The sequence below is a fragment of the Pezoporus flaviventris genome, unplaced genomic scaffold (genome assembly GCF_033815535.1).
Source record: "Pezoporus flaviventris isolate CSIRO_AGI_PZ_B2104156 unplaced genomic scaffold, CSIRO_AGI_Pfla_v1 ptg000001l, whole genome shotgun sequence".
NCBI lineage: Eukaryota > Metazoa > Chordata > Aves > Psittaciformes > Psittacidae > Pezoporus > Pezoporus flaviventris.
In genome coordinates this window covers 6,630,748-6,650,109 of record NW_026892549.1, presented here as the reverse complement: position 1 = coordinate 6,650,109, position 19,362 = coordinate 6,630,748, and the positions used below count along the sequence as shown (strand labels likewise).

The following is a 19,362-nucleotide window of genomic DNA, read 5'->3' as shown; positions in this document are numbered from 1 at the left end:
TCTAATGATGAGAACTATTCTGTCATGCATCAAGGTACTCTGTGGGTTGAGAATGGAAGCTTTTTTTTTTGTTCGGCTTTTTCTCCTCAAGTCACAGAAAGGAAATAGGAAATTGCAATTCCAACAATGAGCATGATACTGCTTTTTAGTATCTTCAACAGAGATTTAACTTTTAATGGAAACTGTGTGGCAGAAAGGATAGCAATGGATTGCCCTGTTGAACTGAGGTCCTTGAGAGGATTAATTGCTGGTGTTCTACACTGTCAGTAGAACTGTCGCCTTTTTTTCATCAGGGCTACATGTGTGAGATCTGATGGGCAATTTGCTTATATTTTCTTTTTACTGGTATGACAGAGCAATTCAGTAACTCTTACAGGACTTCAGTCTCATTCATTGGTACATCACAATTACAAGGGCATTATGTAGACTACAATTCACACTTCAGGGTGTACATGTGGTCTTTTCCTTCTGAGGAATGGCTTTAATGCTGGCTGCAACAGGTACTGACTCTCCCAAAGACATATCTAGCTAGAGCAGTAAGTTCTGGAATGGATAGCTCATTTCTTTTCCTTCGTTTCACTGAGCTGGGTTGGAAAAATCAAGTCACTTAGAATTTTACGGAAGATTTACGTATGATCTTGATGTCAGGATAGACTTTTGTCTTGCCGTCTTTATGTTAAATAAGCAATTGTGTATATAAATCTGGGTTTTTTTTGTTAAAGGATGCCTTACATCTGGTTATCAAAAACTGAAGGTAATTTATTTGTGGTCTCCATAGGCATATCCTGTAAATAAGTGATTCCAAAGCAATACATGAAGCACTAGTTTTCCAGTATAGCCTTTATTGTGACTTCAGTCTTCAAAGACTTAGTGCTGTTGATTTTTCCTTCAGTAGTGGATTAGATTAGATTTAGGCTTAATCTTGTTTACCTGTGTAAAACATTAAGGCTGTAGCTTGAAGTTTATAGATAGGTTTTCACAAAGTAACTGCACTTGATGACCAAAAGGTAACTCTAAAATGTTTCAGAGGGTAGCAGACCGGCTGTATGGTGTCTATAAAGTCCATGGCAACTATGGAAGAGTATTCAGGTAAGAGTTCATCCAGATTTTAAATACATACATAGAGAGATAGAGAGAAGGGAATGTGTTTGTTGTGTTACTGTGCTTTTGAAAAGTACATCCAAAACATTTCAGTGTCTACCTTGGAAAACTTCATACTGCAGTCCTAATGAGATTTCTGTGTTGGATGTAGTGCTCCCTGGATTGCCTGAGCTTAGTCTCTAGTGGGAGACTTCAGCTTTTTGTTTTGTATTCCAGACCTTTGGGGCTTTTGCTGTTGTGTTGGCATTCTGTTTCTTCAGAAGTAACTTAGTACCTATTTTCATGCAGTTGTCTCTGAAAAGCTTCTAGGTCCTTTTAGCAGTTAAAAATCAACAACTGTATCTATGGAGTTTTAGTACTTTTTTAAAGCAAATTTGCCAGTCTTTTTTTTTTTTTTTTTTTATTTATATGAGTGTATTGCATGCTCAAGTTTTCCATCTCACTGGAGAATTAAAGAATCTAAACTTCTGGTTAAGGGAAACCTCCTGCTTCTACACACTGTTCAAGTGCTAAATTTAATTCTCTGGGTTAATGGATTGCAGATGTCTTTCTCATTGGGGTTTTTAAAATGAAATTAGGTGTAGTTCTGTAATAACACAAAGAGAAACAAACATTCCACTCAGCTGATGTTGACATTTATGTAAAACTGAAGGGCAGAATAGATGCATTAGACATAAATTGTGTGAAATACAAGGGGACCCCCCTCCTTTTTTTGTTGCAAAGAGTTGTGGGTGTAATTCTTGTAACTAAGAAATCTCACAAGGCTTCACAAAGCTGAAAACACAATTAAAATTGCAGTGTACATACTTAGATGTCTGGAACCAGTCTCTTGCTATCTTTATTGTAGCTCTGTTTCCTTCTGTATCTAAATGATCTTCCTAATATGAATAGGTAGTTGCAGTAATGAAGTGGTTTGTAAGTTGTTATTTTTTTTAATTAATAGAACTAAACAGGAGTCTGCTGGGAAAATAGAAAACAGCATAACAGCAAATGGTTTCAGGAGCATTAAAATGCTTGCAAATGTCAAATCCCACCTTCTCTTTTCTGGAATGAGAGGCTTCCATCTGATGTGTAACAAGTCTGGAAGGCTTAGTTTCTTCCCAGTGAACATGTTAGATCAAATTCTGGTTTAGAAAGTTCTGTCCCCCCCCTTTTTAAGTGCCAGGTAGTGGTGTTTGAGGGGGTGTGGTGTGGGTGTGTGTTTGTGGGTTTTTTGTTTGGTTGGTTTTAATTGAGTTTTAGGTATTTAACTGAGACATTCTACTCAAAAATAATCTCAAACCTAAGTATGCTTGTAAGGATGAGTTTAGGTGTCAGGGACAGTTGTTTAACAGAGTGTCGTAAATAAGCTTGCCACATAGTCCTTGCTCCTCCTTAGAGGAAAAAGGTGGTTTGGCCAGGTTTAGCTTTGAGGCAGTTTCCATTCAGGTGTCATCTGGAAAGAAACTATTTACAGGATGCAGCTTATTAACTTCCCTTACCCTTCATGTGTGATGTTGTTTCTTGTTTGTTTTTCCTGCAGTGAGTGGAGTGCAATAGAAAAGGAGATGGGGGATGGGTTGCAGAGTGCTGGCCACCACATGGATGTGTAAGTACTGACTGAATATCTGATAGTTTGATGTAAGCCAGATGTGGAACTCTCCCTCTTTCCTCTCTTTTCCCTCAACCCCAAAGTACATACAAGTAGAGTACAGAGAAAGTTGGGGGTGCGTTGTTTTTAGGTATACAGTGTTTCTGTGATTTGGATGCAGGCACAATTTTAGCATCCACGTACTGTATTAAGTAGCTCAAAAGGTCTCAGGAGAACCAGAGGGTTTTCTTTTTTTATTATTATTTTGAAATTGTAGAAGTGTTTGGAATCCTTCCAGTTTTTCTTTTAAGCTACTATGCCAGAAACGGGTGGAATACTACTTTAATGTACTGCAGCCCTGATGAGATCCATTTGGTTTTGCTAGCAGCATTTTGTACCATGCAGTAGATGGTACATAGATTTGGACTTAATTACAGAGAGTTAAGAAATTTAATTAATCAGCATCAAAACTCCAGTAGATTCTTGAAACAAATACTGACTGGAAGTAATAAAGTAGAGAATCCTCCCTCTTTACATCTTTAGAGTCATTTGGCAGAGTATGCAAAGCACAGCCTTCAAAATAAGAGTCTAGCACTTCAGAGTGCTCGCAGAAGTGGTATTCTAGGCTACTGCTCTCTGCTTTTCAGGTAGTCATATATAGTAAGTGCAACAGTATAATTTCTCATCACTCTGATTCCTCTTCTGTAATTGCTCAGTACAGTTAAGTAACAACTCCAGCAAGAGATGGAAGCTGCTTGACACTTCATACAGTATTTTTTACTGATAAAGTAGAATTTGTGGGGAACTCAAGTTAACAGTTTTAGTTTGCAGTGCAGTTTTATGTATGTACTACTGCCTGGTTGTTATTGATGTTATGCCTTGTTAGGGGAAAGGATTTGAAGTGCTGTCCCAAACTGCCCTCATGTTCTTCAGAAAAATTTGTTTTTATCAGATCTTTAAGAATTTGAAACCTTCTGAATAATTTATTCACACTTCTGTATTTTGGCTAACATCATGGTTTGCAAACCAAAAAAGCTATAGTGTTTTTTTAGGTGGAGGGCTCTGGTGAGAAGAAATGGAGAATGCATTCTGCTTTCAGAGGCAAATAATGGAAGTAGAGAGGGAATACAATGTTAAGCACCTTCTGCAATATGCAGAAATTGAAGAGATAATGAAAACGTAGTATAATATAGAGGAGTTAAGGAGGCACAAAACATGTTTTCAGTGGTTTGGATACACCACACTAAGATGCGTAATCTTAGTGTGCGTTGGTTAGAAATGCGTAACCAACTAAAAGAAGTGGGTCACACTTCTCAGTCAGGAGGCTGAACCCTCTCCACACATCCGAGATGTTTACTATTTCTGACTGTAACACAGTTAGGGTTAAAGATCCAAGGTAATGGCAACAAGTTTCTGGGTAACTTGAATCACCGCATGAAGTCTGAGGTAGCTTTCATTGTATGTCATCTCTTCTGCTCTTGCACTGTCATACAACAATAATCTCTTGGTAACAAGCAAGAAGTAGCAGCTGTGAGATTGAGGAACTCAATTCAGTGACCCATGTGGTCTCCTACCAGGGAAGTTCATATCTATGATCTCTTGAAAGTATAACTTACCAGTCCAGTTACCATTCCCATAACATTAGACAGGATTTTACTGTGACAGAAAGCTACTTCAAGAAGTTTGACTAATACAGATGTTGAACTTCAAGACTAATTTAATTATCCTCTATCTAGCCCATATGTTGTAGTCTTTACTAGATGTTTGTTTAAACTTTCAAGTTGTTATTGTTTAGTATGATCTAAAACTGCTTAATATTTGGAGAAGACATCCCAAAGCTTATCTGGGTGTGTGCTATATATAACAGGATGAAGTTTGCTGAAGTGATAGAAAACAACAGAGTATGCTGAGAAAGCTTGAACGAATGGCTGTAATTCTGGCATTTAAAAGATGAAAGAAAAAAATGCTGGATCTTTGGCTTCTGTCCTTTAGTCTATTAATGAGAGATTCTTTGTATCAACTAGACTGTCATTGCAGGCTGAAGCAGTCTGAACTCAATCCAGGGTTTAGCTGATGATTCCCATGAAGAGTGGGAACATGTTAGGTACCTTTACAACTTACTGCAGTGTCTCTTCATAAGATTTTCTCTGGTTTGCCTACCTACTTAGGACAAACCAGTATTTCAGCTTCAGCTTAGGCAGTCAGAAATATAGCTTGTCTTATTACTTTTGGGTTGTTCTTTTGGTTTTGGTAGGTGGTTTTTTTTTTATTTGGTTGGTTGGTTTTTTTTTGGTTGGTTGGTTGGTTTGGTTTTGGTTGGTTTTCTTGTTTTGTTTCTCAACTCAAACTTCCATGTCACTATGAAACCATGTCCAGGTAAGGTGGGTTTTGCTTTCCTGGGGTTTTTTGTTTGATTTTTTTTTTTTTTGATTTTTTTTTTTTTTCAGAGGAGCTCTGTCACAGATGGGCTCTGTCACAGATGAACTCTAGCACTGCTTTAAACTTAGAACTTACTTGTGAATGAAATGTGGTCCATCTGCTACCCTGAAAAATCTAACCACTGTATTTAAACTATTGCACTTCAGAACTTAAAAATAGAGAGGGTAAGCCACTTATGACCTGTGTAGCTGTAGGATTTTTTCAGAACAAGTATATTTTTCAGCAGTTGGGCGTCTTCCTTACTTTGATTCATAATGTGAATTCTTGTTCTGCCTGTTCTTTTTCCCTTCTACTTAAACTGATCTGCTGTTGCTGGTCACTTCATGTTATGCTTATTTATCACTAATAGCCGTGGTAGGGCTTTTGCTGGGCATGCAGCCTCTTTGACTTTGCAGAGTATCAAACCAACTCATCTTCCTTGCAAACTTACAAAATTAATGAACAGGTGGGCATGTCTACAGCTGTTTCTCAGTCTTCCCATTTTTTCAGCTATTCTGTGCATAGCTCTTTGAAGAACCTTACTGCCCATGCTCTGTTGAGCATGCCTGAGGATGGCAACTTCCAGCAGGAGGGTCTTCCCTCAGATACCTCCCTTAGATTCCCAGGGGTTTAAGTAACCTTTTTGTTCCTTTTGGAGCTTGCAGGATTTTGTGTTCTCTCCCAGGTCACATTACCAGTTACTGTTCAGCTTGAAACTGCCACTTTTTCCATAGAGCCAGTTACTGGAGAGGCATAGGAAGAAAGGGAAAAACCTCAAAAGATTTTGCAAAAACTTTAAAGCCAAGAGGTGCTGTAATTCACATTTGGGTCCTGTTGTGCTGGTCACTAGACAAGTATGGGCACATGCTCGCTTCAGGGAGCCTGCAGCTGTGTAGGGGATTGCAACATACTTGAGAATCCAGACTGAGTTAGCAGTATAAATGAAGGCATTTGTGATGAGAGTTCATTCATTCTGTTTATCTCCAGTGACACATGTTCTGTACTGTGGGCTAAAGTAGCATCCTGTTTCTGTCACAAGTGAGATGTGCAGTTACCTCTTAGCTGTAGGCCTGTTCCTGCAGTTATGTCCAGGCAGAGTCATCTTGGTGAGTGCAAACTAGTTAAGTACTGTCCAATAAGCAAAAGAAAGTGCTTTTTGCCATTTTTAGGAGACATCAACCTAAACGACAAAACTCTTACTGAATACAAGACCTGTGAAGTTGGCCCGAGACCTTGTACTTTAGGTTTCTCCCTAAAAGGAAGGTTTAAATTTCTTGTTGCTTGGAATTGATATGCCTGACTTACACAGCAGACAAAGCAACAGACTTTCAAGGAGCTGAAGGACGAAAAGTTGCAGTGTTCAGAGCACCACTGTGAGTTCTGTCATACTCGGACTGAATAATGAACAATGAAAGCAGCCTCTTCGCTTTTCAGAAAGCACAATGTTCAAGTTCCTACACCTTAATGCTTTAAGCCTTGCAGGATTTCTTCTGCACCATGTCTTTCTTGCCTTGGGGCTACCTATTGACAGTCCACTGAAGGAATAAATTGTTTTTCTCTCCTTTAACAAAAACCGCCTCATCTTCAGCAGGAAACTGATGATTGATTTTTGTACTTGTCAAAAGATTCATTGTTGTAACAACCAGAGAAACGGTCCTGCAGGAATGTTTGCATTAGCTGATTCAGAGCTTACTTTGTGACTAGTGTTTCTGTCAGACAGGTGTCTTCTGTTGTTACTGTATGTGTAGTCCTTAAAGGTTAAATTAAGGAACCATGCCTGTTTTTCACCAGGTATGCAGCTTCTATTGATGACATACTGGAAGAAGAGGAACATTATGCGGATCAGCTGAAAGAATATCTCTTCTATGCAGAAGCACTACGGTATGTACATCAGTGTATAGCTCAAATGGAAGCTGTAGTCCTTTTCTCTAACATTGTGTTGGTATGAATTTAGTTTGATACAATGTTCTCTAAGAAGTGTAAAATTCAGTGTTGTGGAATCTCCATGTTCTCGCCTTTTAGTTTACTTACTCATATTTGATTGCCATCCAGGTGGCAATATAAATTAGAACTGAGCGGATAACTAGTGAAATAACAGAAAGGTTACAATCAGTATACTGTGGAAGGTAATGCTGTTTATTCCTCTCTTGAGGCACTAGAACAGATTGTCTGAAGAAGTGGTAAAGGCTTCATCCATGGTAGTGTTCAAGGCCACGTTGGACAGAGCCTAGGGCAACATGGTTTAGTGTGAGCCATTTCTGCCCGTGGCAGGGAGGTTGTAACTAGATGATCTTAAGGTTCGTTCTAACCCTAACCATTCTATGATTCCCTTGGCTTCTCATATAATAGTGCCACAATACACTAAAAGCGTCAGTTTTCAAACAAGCTAGGTTAAACAAAGCTGCTACAGCCATTGCAAACTCCAGCAAGTTTCAGAGTGTCCTATATAATTTTAATCTGCTGTACAGTATTGTGTATCTAAATAGTGATTTATCTGCTTAATTTTTTAAGTTAGCCTTTAGAGAGCAGTTGTCCTTTACAAGTGTGGAGACAAAAGCAAATTGCTTTATGCTGTAAGCCTAGTTATTGTTCAGCGCCAGCCCATGGAGAACAGCTCTTGGAAAGGTCCAGTGATGCTGTAGAGAATTGGGTTGGTGAGTGTGATGGCTGCTGTGTGGGAACTGAGTGCACTAGCAGCCTCTCCTGGGAGACGAATGTGCATCCGGCTGTGGAGTACGGATGTAGTGTTGTCAGCCCACACAGGACTGGGACTTACTGCAGGTGGCCAGAGAAAACTCTCCTCTTTTCCAGATGAAAGGCACTATATGAATCTAGGAGCACAGTTTCTTGTTTAAACTGTGAAGAATTTATGAACGAATGATACGTTGCTCCTGTGACAGGTACCATTTCCAGGTACCTTTTGTCATAGTTGTGATTTTTCTGTAATGTATTTTGAATAAAACTATTTTGCAGTGGTGTCCTCAAGTAGGTGGTAGAGCTTGCATTGCTGAATGTGTCTTGGAATGAGTCTGAAAAGAGGAACAGAATGCTGCTGTACTAAGGACTTTCTTTATACTTTGATCCAACCTTGCTTAGCTACAGCATTTGCAGAGTTACGCATTCTGTGATAAGGATGCTGAATTTGAGCTAGATAAATAACAGAATGTGCTGCCTGCCAAGAAAAAGAAAAAAAAAAAAAGCATGATGCCATTTGTGAAGCTTAAATTGAGGGAAACGTAGCAAAACAAAGTATTATTGACAGAGCTTTCATTTCTTACTTTTTAGGGCAGTTTGCAGGAAACACGAACTGATGCAATATGACTTGGAAATGGCTGCACAAGACCTAACATCAAAGAAGCAGCAGTGTGAGGAGCTGGCAACAGGAGTGAGTCTTTTTCCACTTTATTCTCCAAAATGCCTCGTTTTTTAAATTTATTTTTTCTTTGAGCCAAGTTACTTAGAATGACATTTGAATGGCACTAAGATGCTGGCTGCTGCTTAGAAGAAGTGGTATCATGTGAACTGTAAGCATCTGAGGTTTTAAAGTAACTTGGTTCTTGGTGACATAAGCTGTTTGTACCCAGCTTCTTTTATTGAATTCTGAGCAAGTAAAGGGTTACAGGAAGTATGACCTGAGCAGAATAACACAAACAACTCGATCTTAAAGATCAAAACGTTGGGAATTATGAAGGGATTCCTCTGCCTTTTGAAAGGTGGATGTTACTCATATATGGTGTTAGTCCCTTTTATATGGAAGATAATATTACTTAAAACATCATCTGAAAGTGGTAATTTAAAAAAAGTTTAGAATTCTTAATATTGCTGTTGAATCTATTGATGTTCTATACAGAACTACTTTATGGCTTTTCTTCCTCATACAGAACGCAAGACTTAGTTTCCTTCCTACTTCTGTAGGATAACTGCTCTGAAAGGCTGCCTGTATCAGTGGAATGACTCATTTATGGTCCCATCCACGGATCAGCCTTGAAGAGTTTGAACATCAAATTACTGCCTTCCCACTTTGCTCAAGCTAATGTGAGCTAATGTGAGCCACCATACCTCTCATAAGTTACCTATTAATGAAAATTTCATTCATGAATTGGAAGTAAAAGCAAAAAAGTCAGCTGAATAAAAAGCCCAAATGCTATTAAAAATCACATAATGTCTTGTGGCTGTGCTCAGGAATCCCAAACCTAGAGTGTCTCTGCTTTTTGTAGACTGTGAGAACATTCTCCCTGAAAGGGATGACCAGCAAGCTCTTTGGGCAGGAAACCCCTGAGCAGAGGGAAGCCAAGTTAAAGGTTCTAGAAGAGCAGATACAGGAAGGAGAAGAACAACTGAAGTCTAAAAATTTGGAGGGCAGGTAAACAGGCTTTCCTTTTTCAAAGAAAACACAAGACTTGTCTTAGCAAAAGTCCTTGACTGGATGCATTTGAAGGTGTTTGTATTTTATAAGTGTTTTTAATATATTCTTGGTGTTTATGAGCTGTCTATAAAAGCTCCTGTCAGCTGCAAGTTGTGAAATAAAGTACCAGTACGTGTAGTTAGCTTCTGGTCTGAGTGTATGGCTTATGTAAAATCTGATGACTTTCCCAGTTACTGAGCCTACTCTAATGACTGACTTGCATGCTTTTATGTTCAGCTAGTAATTTGTTTAGCAGGTGGGCTTGTAGGTCTGCAGCTAAACAGCCTAAGACTCAAAAGCTGATTTGCTGCAAATACAGTATTTAATTTGGTTTATGTATATGGGTCCTGAGCTCATATTCTGCAACTTCTTATATGGAGGACGACAAACTCCTGTTTCAAAGAGACTGGAAGTTCTCGCAAGTTGTTTGAGTAGCTGCTTCTTGGTACTCTAATGAAATATTCTTCAGGAATGCAAACATAGAATCATAGAATGGTTAGGGTTGGAAAGGGCCTTCCATGTAAAACAGGAGCTAACATTCCTAAAGCAATGTGATTGTGTCAGCACGCGTTCATTGTATAACACAAGGGGTAAACATGGGATCTCCTAATATGTTAGGATTAGAGCTGGAAAGATAAGAGTAGTTCATACATAGTTCAAAACAACAAGACTTTCAGTAAATGCAGTTTCTTAATCATTTTGACAGAAGTACTGGAGATGTGCTTTTGTAGCTCTGGAAGCAATTTTCAAGTGAATACTTGTACGTATAGTCCAGCAAAAATGAAAGCTATGAATTACAGAAATCTACTTCCATTTTAGTTAAGGAGATCTAAAGACATATTCCCCAAACCAACAAAATTCCTGAAGTGAATTAAGTCAAATTTTCATTGTGTTTGTTGTACTTAAATGTCTCACATCCTGATGACAAGCAGGTTTTCACATTGGAAAGACTTAAGATTTTGACTTGACTATTGAAAAAGAAACATGCAATGTTGTATATGCTGAATGTTAGCATAGATAATTGGTTACCCAAACAGAATCTGAGGGGAAAAAGTGTATTCTGGATTATGCTGGTTCTGTGTCAGTGATTCTTACTGGGAAAAAAAACCTCAACAAACCAACCAACCAGTCCGAACTCACCCTGTGAAACCGATTATCTGTTTTCAAAAACTTAAGATGAAGAATTGCGTTGTAGAGCCAATTATAAAATGAGGTGTGTCCTTATGCATAGTAACTACAGGACCTGGTTTACTGACTGGAAGATGGGTTGTCATATATGGCTTGTCTGCCGAGGGTCCAGAGGAAGGGAGACGAGCAGAGGGTGGAACATGTAAAACACTTGCTAACAGAAATAATTGCTTTTAATTCCAGAGACTTTGTGAAAAGTGCCTGGGCTGACATTGAACGGTTTAAAGAGCAAAAGAATCACGATTTGAAGGAGGCGCTTATAAGCTATGCTGTTATGCAGATTAGCATGTGCAAAAAGGTACGTTTAGTTTGTGAAAGGCCAGGCTGGTGTATTTATCATATCAGCAGGGCATCAGATGAAAACTTTCAATACCTAGGAACATTGCAGTCACAGAAGGTTGGAAGTCACTAGCGTAAAACCTCCCATGTATTCCATCCTACTGTAATTCAATGACATGTTAATGTTGGTATATGTGTATATACGCATGTATATAGATATAGATATATATGTATACACACACAAAGAGACATACATGTGTATCTGATAGGCAGTGTGGTCCAGTTCCAGTGTAGTCTCTGCCTTATTCTTGCATGAAGTTTTTTTGCAACTTTTTTGTAGAGTCTTCTGTAGGCGGAAGTCTGTTGATGAGGTTTGCAAACAAAGTGTATTTCCACCTCTAGATTTTTAATTTTTTCTTAATTTTTTTTTTAAGGGGATTCAAGTTTGGACAAATGCAAAGGAATGCTTCAGCAAGATGTAATTATCTGGAAATGAATTCCTCCTCCAAGTGCCAGAGAACAGAAGCACAAATGTATAACACCAATGTTAAGTTGCTATGTGACTTACAAATCATGAAATAAATGAGTTGAGTGAATAGTTTTTCTTTCTGCTGATTGTAATTGTTACTCAAGGACAAAAAGGACATGTCATTAAATGTTTAGCCCTGATTGCCACTTCTGTGGCATGTTTTATGTGCAGTAGCAAATAATTCAGGGGTTAGAGAGTTACTGAAAACTACAGCTCTGTACTGAGGCAGAGGTTTAGGGAAAGTTATCCCAGAAAGTATGAACTGAACTGTTCTGAGACTTGTGAAACACCATGCTCTCTAATGTGTAGATCACTTCCAGATGACCTTTTTTTAGCCCTTGCTGTTTAGAATTTTTAATGCTCAAGGGTGCTTTGGTTTTATAATGGGACACACAGTTGTGTTCTTGAGGTCTACACCATAAAGAGGACAAAAAGTGAAATCCTATAATGCCTAGGGTGCATATTTAAATGCCTTTGCATGTCCATAGAGAAATGTGCTTTTCCAGAGTTCAGGTTAAGCAGTCTCAAACTCCTGAGATGTTTGAAACTCTCTACAGTAGAGGTGTTGTACAATGGTTTGATACAATATTCTGCATTTTTTCATTCCCACTTAAGTTTTGATATGGGCATTGATTTCTTATCAAACTTCTTCCTGCAAGTAAAGGAGACTGGTATTCCAGCTGAGCAGCAAAACCAAAGTCAAAGCTGGTAAGGAGCGGATGCAACTTCTGTTTGGTTGTTTGGAACCTGTTTACACTAGATGTGAATCTGGCCTGTGGTACCTCTTCTTGTAACTGAAGTGGTTTGGTTCTTAAAGGAATAGTTATAATGAAGATGCTGAAATAAAAATCCTGGTGCAACTTCTGTAGTACTCAAGAGCAGTGATGTGCAGAATCCACAGTGAGATAAGGTGTCTGGCGCGTATAATGATGTTTCAGTGTGTATGTGTGTATATATATACACCAGTATAACATGCTTAGCAGTTATAGGTACTTCTGTTAAATGTTTCCAATTATGAAAAACGCCTACCATTGTCTGATATTGGTCTTTTTCTGCGTACTTAAAGTTTCTGAGGTCTTGTGGAATTTGTCTGACTTGATCGCTAGTACTGAAGGAAGCTTTGTAAAATTCTGTTAAAAAGTCTGTGTACTTATTCTGGATTATAACACTTTTTTTTTGGGGGGGGGGGATACTCCAGGAAGTCCTTAAATGTTCTTTTAATAAGTTATCTAAATGTAGTTATGTAGTTACTGGTATGTCCCATGTTACTCAGCAGCATTTCTTTTCTATAAAATCATTGTAAAGAATTCATAGGCCTGCTGTGTGTACACTACAGCTTAAAACTCTGAAGTGAAATGCTGGTCACCCTGGTAACCTGTGTTGGCTTTTTCAAAGCATGTGACAGTGACACTTCTGGCTGAGAGATGATGTTGGGCAGAAAGAAGTCTTGCCATTTAATAGCACTTACAAGGAAAAGCATTGTTTCGTTCAAAGGTTGCATATCCAGTTCTCATACAGGCTGAAGGACTTTTACATTCCAAACCAAGAAGTTGCACACTTGATGTATTCAGTAAACCTTCGAAAGGACTGGTGCCTTAATACAATACCATGAGGCGCTCAGAGTAGGTATTTTTCATGCACTTTGATTTTTGGTAGAACTTTCTGGTGCCTCTTTCCACATTTCACTTGCTGTATAGCTTATTCAATGTATTAGTATGCCTTTTTTTCCTTGCTAGTTGTACTAAATCTGAAAAGGGAACAAAACGGTTCTTGTAAGTTTTGTGCCAAATAAGCTAAATAAAATTGCTCTTTGATATTTTTGTTATGATGTTTTTTCTGACAACATGCTGTCTTCCCAATCTGACAATTGCTCTCCAGTTTCTCAAAGTAAGTTCCTGTCCATCTTGGCTTTCAGATGGCTGATTTGCCTTTTAGGTGAAGAACGTAGTGCTAAGGCCAAAATTAGATGCTTTTTACAAGCTGGCTTTGATCCTTGCTTTGTTTTTTTTCCCCAGACGCAACCAGCTTTCTGAATTTCTTGTGTCCTCATCTAGGTAGGAGAAGATGCATTTGAACAGGGTTTGCATTGTTTGACAGAAATTGGGTGAAAGGTTATTTAAGGATAATGTCCAATAACTTCTTTTATTTCTGCTGTTTCCAGAAAAGCATTGTGTGTGGTCTGTGTACTTGTGAATCTCGGCAAACAGTTACGGTTTCTCCCCCTCTTTTAGCTTTTTAACTTCTTAAAGGGAAATAATCTAATTAATGGCTATTTCCATGTGGTTAATAGAGTCCACATGACACATGCACACTTGTGGAGTATGCATTTTCCCAGTTACAGTGTGTATTTAACTTCTGTAACTCAATACGTTTTGCCTCAACAAGCTTCCTTCAGTTCTTCAGTAAACATTGGTGGAAGGCCTTGAGAATAATAGCAGGTAGGTAAGCATTTTAACTTTAATCTCTGTGATGATATGAAAGAGTTCACCTACATGAATGATGTGATTTGCGGACAGACCTGTTGCTTCTGTCCCAGGAAGCTTTGTTGGATGGTTTATCACTGCTCATGGTATCCCTGACCTTCACATTACTCACAGGACCTTGACATGTATATTTTAGTTGCTACTGTTTGCTCCTGAAATGTAGCTAGAGTAAGGGAGCCAGCTGAAATGGAATGATAAAGTATTTTTATGAACTCCTTTTTTAAATGTTATTTCAGTATCTGGCATCTCAGCCAAAGCAGAGATAACCCAGCAGCGGTGTGCGGAGAACGCCTTGGCAAGCACAGAGCAAATCTTGGAGCTGGAGTGCTGCCTGAGGAGCTTGCCTCATGCAGGTGAGCCAGAGGGACATGGCAGCTGCTGCCAAAAGTACGGCAGAGCAGTGGAGCAAGGCTGAACTCCTGGGACACCTTGTACTGTAAGCACTATATCCTGGGATGAGACCCTCTATTTTTGTGCATGATTCTCCCTACCACTGAAATTCTCTTGTGCATTTATTTGAAGAAATGAGAAAAGCTTTCTAAGATTCCCCTAAAGGGTTACAGAGAAGGAATTTGTCTTAATTCCCCACACTTCTCATGAAATGGCATGGCAGGGCTCTAATTCATGTTTCCTTATGTCCCCCTGCTCTGCATATCTGTGGTGCTGATGTCTTTTATTTGCTCCTAGAGCTCTGTGGGGGAGCGCAGTCTGGGTAATGAAAACCCTCATACAGAGCTGCAGCAGAAATAACGCAAAGAAATGAAATGAGAACTAGTGAAATGGGAGCCCAGGCTTTGGTGCCAAATCCAAGTACAGAAAACTTGCATATCACCAATGAAAGCGGTCGCCTGTGTAAGCAGTCACTTTGCTGCTGCCACAAAGTCAAGGTCTGCTCTAAGCCTTGTGGTTTGAGCACTCCTGCCTGGCGGGTTCCCTTCTGCTGCCACAGCAGAGCTTGGATTTCTAGGGGCAGCGGCATCTCACCAAGGATGCGACCCCTTGATCCAGCTCCTTGGCACTGGGAAGAGTAACTTGCGTGAGCTGCTTCCCTCTAGTGGGTGGCCACCGAGGAGGACAGGGACGGTGGGCGCAGAAACGTCTCTCTTTAAATGGCAGAGGCTTCATTGTCATGCAAGCTGAATCAGAGAAGCTTTTCCTACGTCCTCTGCAGTACAGTTGCAGTGAGCATCTCCTTCTGCCTTGGGCAGTCTGGAGAGCCACAAGTTCCTGCATGGAAAAAAAAGGTTTGTGACTCTCTGGCTGCCGTTTTCTGAAGCTTCTTGGTACAATATAGTGTTATCAAAAGGATTTTGCAATTGTGACTTCTGTAGGGTCAAATGCAGAGGAGAAACATCTGTCTTTCTGCCTTTTAGTTGCTTTTGAATGGCTTGCATTGACTGGCCTTCCCAGTGCTGAATTTTTAATTTACTTTTTTTTTTAGTATGTTTTTGCTTTAACTGGGTACAGAAGGTATCTAAAACACTATCAAAGCTGAATTGGAAAGGATCTTGGGTGGATTTGGAGGAAAACAACTCCAGACAATAGAAGTGCAGAGTATTTGGAGGTAAGGGGAGAGGGCATCGTGCTGGGTGAGGCAGGGGGTGGGTTAATCTGTGTGTGAGGGCAGATAGGGTTTTGAGGAGAGATGCACAAGAGGTAAGGAGGAGACAAGAAAAAGTGAAGAGACAGAAGGGAGAGCCGAGGTGGGATGGGTGGAAGCACTGGAGAGGAGAACAGATGGCAAGCTGCTGTACCTGTGGGCTGGGCTGGGCAGGAGGGGAAAGCAGCACTGTACAGCCCTTGTTTTGGAGGGGTAAAATAAAGTAAGGGAGGTGGAATTCAAGGGTAAGGAAATGTCAAGAGCTGTCAAAGGCACACCTGTGTAATACTAATGACAGTATAACGATACTATCTACATCTGAGTGAAGTTTGTGGTGCTGACCATGGTTTTAAAGCCGAGTTCAACACTGGTTGGTAATGGTGTAACACTTCTCTTGAGCTCGGAAGGAGAGATTTAATTTTGTCTAATAGTTTGCATCTATTTTTAGTATGATTGCTTTGAATTTTCTGAAGAGACAGGAGAAGCTTCCCTCTTTGAAAAGCCAGCATAAACTTGAACACCCTGATCCTACAAACACCAGCATAATCAATTATGTGATCTGAGTGCCTGCGGGCTCATGCAGCTCTAAAATAGGCTAAAACACATGCCACAAACATTGTAGGGACTTTGATGAATAAATAGATAACTTCTTCATCTGCAGAAAGCATTTTCTGTTATCTGTACTTATCATGGCATATGGTAACACCGATTACATTCTCTTCAGAAAGTAGCTGTAAGTGACCACAGAAGGTAAAAAGCGGCTCTGTGGTGAGCCTCCCCAGGATACTGAAGTGGAAAATGATGTAGTCAAAGGGAAAACACAACCCCGACCGCCCTCTTGTGGGTCTCCAGCGCGAGCTGGAATAAAACTCCATCTGGAGGGAGGCAAATGCCACCCACTCCCCTCCTGTTGCTCTGAGGTAAGAGGGCCGTCACAACAGCCATAGCATAATGGATGCCTAAATACAAAGGGATGGTTATACTGGCAGAGATTTCCTTTCAGGATTTAGTAATGAATTCATGTCTTGCTGTAAATTGCTATTGATAATACCGTGTGTTACGCTGTGATTTGTAGCCTGTGTGTAGGTTCCTTAGGTGCTTTTCACAGTGGGTAAACTCTGCCATGAGATGGGCTTAAAGCACAGGCTCCTGAGATAGCAGTATTTATGTATATATATATAAATAAATAAATACGTATATTTAGTAACTGCTTGGAAGTGGTTCCCATAGTCAGAAAGAATGACCTGAGATTTCAGTCCCATATAAGAGATGGCAAAGTCACTCTTGCCCATTGCTGCTTTGAATTCGGTTTTTCTGAAGCATGTGCTCTCTGACTGCAGCTTTTAACTCCTCTGGAAGCAGAGGGGCCAAATCTCATGATGCCTGTTCCAGGGGCTGAGAGCACAGACTGGAAATAAAGTCTCGTTTGCTTTATCTTCTAAGGGAATTCTTGGTAGGCTCCTGCCAGCTTGCCTCTAATGGCCCTGTGGGCACTGGATGCTCAGAACACAGCAGGGAACCGCTGAGGGCTCCTCGTGCTGCAGGAAGAGCCCTCCTGGGCAATGCGGCAGAGCTAAGCATCCCTCTCATCCTGCGTTTGCCAGACTGGAAGCGGGCATTGCAACAGTCACAGAAGCATTCCCACTCCTATGTGATGTTCCCTGCTCTCCTCTATGGAGCATGTCAGCCCCTGAGGCCATCACTACTCATTTCAAGCCATGTCTGATGCTCCCACTTTCAGAGCAGCTCTCCACACAGCCTGAGTGTGCTGGGGATGCATGGGGCTGTGCCAGGTCTGGCACCAAGCTGCTGCTTGTTTGCTTCCATCAGGTGACGCTTGTCACCGTTTCTCAGAAGCACAGCTTCCTCTTATAGCGTCGCTTTAATCTTTTCATCTCCATCACCTATGGTCTCTGTAATGCTTTTGCTGCCCAGGCTGTTAGTAAGGTGGTAACTAGCACAGAGTCAGTGCCAGATCCCAGCAGGACTCTGCTACCCCAGAGGGTTCCTGTTTCCAGTTACATCCTAAGCCTTTTGCCAGATACTAATTTGTTCTAAGTAATGCCGGGCTGGCTTTACTTTCTTATTCAGAAAAGGACTGGCCCAGCCTGAGTGAGGAAAGCTGTGGTATGGTGGGTTGCTGCATTAATACTATTGCTGTATCAAGGAAACTGTAATCTATTAAAATGAGAATCAATTTTATAAGATCTGTTGTCCATGAACATGTTGATTGGCATTAATCTCTTTTTAACTCGGTATCAAGTATTGCTTTCTCTGGGATTACTTTCAGACTGACAGGCCTATAATAATCTGGTCTAACTACACATTTTTATATACAAACAAAATATTGGCCTTCTTCCAGCCTTGTGGAATTTCTCTTGGAATTCAAGACTTGTTGAAAATCAGCACCCATGGTTCAGAGATCCCTTATGTTGGGACTTCTGTAAGCTTGAGAAGACAATCTATGGATCTGCAAATACAAGTGTTAATTTAAGAAGCGAATGTCTAGCACTGCACCTTAGCTGTGACTTGGGAGAAATCATGATGATAACTTGGTTTTAGCATCCTCCTAAATGAAGTAGCATACCCTTAGGTGTTTAATGTGTTATTACATTGTAACCAGACTCTGAATCTCACAACTGAAGTGCTGAATTAACCTTTGAACCATGTAAAGTGTCAGCAATATGCAGTGACAGAGGGGGTGCCTTTGTGGATGAGGACACACCACTTGGTCTGTGAAGCCAAACTGTTAGAGGACAAGGAAAATCCTCCCTTCAAAATCTAAAAGCATTCTCAGTGTTAAATCTTCCCTAACTACATCTAGTCCTTATAGATAATTGACCTTTCCTAACCTCTAACTTGTCTTTATGGTTGGCTTTACCATTCCTCCCCTCACCATAATACTTTACCTGTTTCTATTTCTCCTCTAAGCCAGGACAGGGATTTGAACATGTGTTGCCTTCTCCAATTTTGGGGCATTTACTTTAAATATTCAGAAATAATTGCTGGTGATCATTCACTTTCTGTTCAAACGCCTTCCTGCCGATGCAGTTACTGCTATTTTTAGCTTTAAAATGCTAAATACATAGTGCTTAGCTGGGTCTTTTTCTGCTTCTTTCCAACAGATATAATGATTGCGATTACAAGGCAATTTAGGGGTTGTTTGGTTTCATGTTACTTTAAATTGGAAAACATTTCCTTTTTCTCTCTCATGTTGATGTCCACTGTGGATCTTCCTGGGCTGGAGTTCAGTGAAAGAGATGGTAAACCAAAGGAGTGGTGCTGTTTATGCCAGGCAGCATGTGAGCAGCAGGTCCTGAAGAATTCTGGATTTCATTCCGGTGAAGTTTCTTCTTCCTCCCTACAACCCATTCCTGGAGTGGGATGTCTTTACACTGCAGTACTGGAGATCCCCTGCAAACATGCAGGGATCAGGGAGCTGGGTCTAACCAAGGTGCTCTCAGAGGGTCACAGGGCAGCAGGTTCCTGGTTTGGGGGTTATGGCAGGATTTGTCTGGGTGGTAAGCTGCCCTAGGGGCCTGCCTTTGGCAGCTGATAACCTCTGCATTGCAAAATCCCGCTTTCAGTAGGCAGATAACGATATAGAGGGAAATTAGCTGTTAATAGGAGCTGGTTTGGAGATAAGCACAGAGAAAGAAACCACGGAGCTCTGCAAGCCCAGCTGGAGGTTTGGGTTTGGCAAACACAGGCTCAGCTGGTGGAAAAGTTTGTTTATTTGGCTTCAGGACTGCCTTTCACATGAAGCTGCAGTGGTTAGGAGATGGCCCT

General features: G+C 40.4%; 1 protein-coding gene across 3 annotated transcripts in view; it reads left to right on the top strand.

The window, feature by feature from the left end:
* Positions 1 to 13,304, top strand: part of SNX4 (sorting nexin 4) — a 38,442-nt gene extending 25,138 nt beyond the window's left edge. For 2 of the 3 annotated variants that reach the window (XM_061475969.1, XM_061475889.1), the window contains 7 exons: positions 1,028 to 1,089; positions 2,624 to 2,689; positions 6,881 to 6,970; positions 8,375 to 8,474; positions 9,307 to 9,452; positions 10,866 to 10,980; positions 11,396 to 13,304. In XM_061475969.1, the coding sequence (XP_061331953.1) occupies positions 1,028 to 1,089; positions 2,624 to 2,689; positions 6,881 to 6,970; positions 8,375 to 8,474; positions 9,307 to 9,452; positions 10,866 to 10,980; positions 11,396 to 11,443 (627 nt within the window). In that variant the 3' untranslated portion in view covers positions 11,444 to 13,304. The remainder of the gene's footprint in view (positions 1 to 1,027; positions 1,090 to 2,623; positions 2,690 to 6,880; positions 6,971 to 8,374; positions 8,475 to 9,306; positions 9,453 to 10,865; positions 10,981 to 11,395) is intronic. The other variant, XM_061476039.1, reaches the window with a different exon arrangement.
* The last annotated feature ends 6,058 nt before the right edge of the window (positions 13,305 to 19,362 follow it).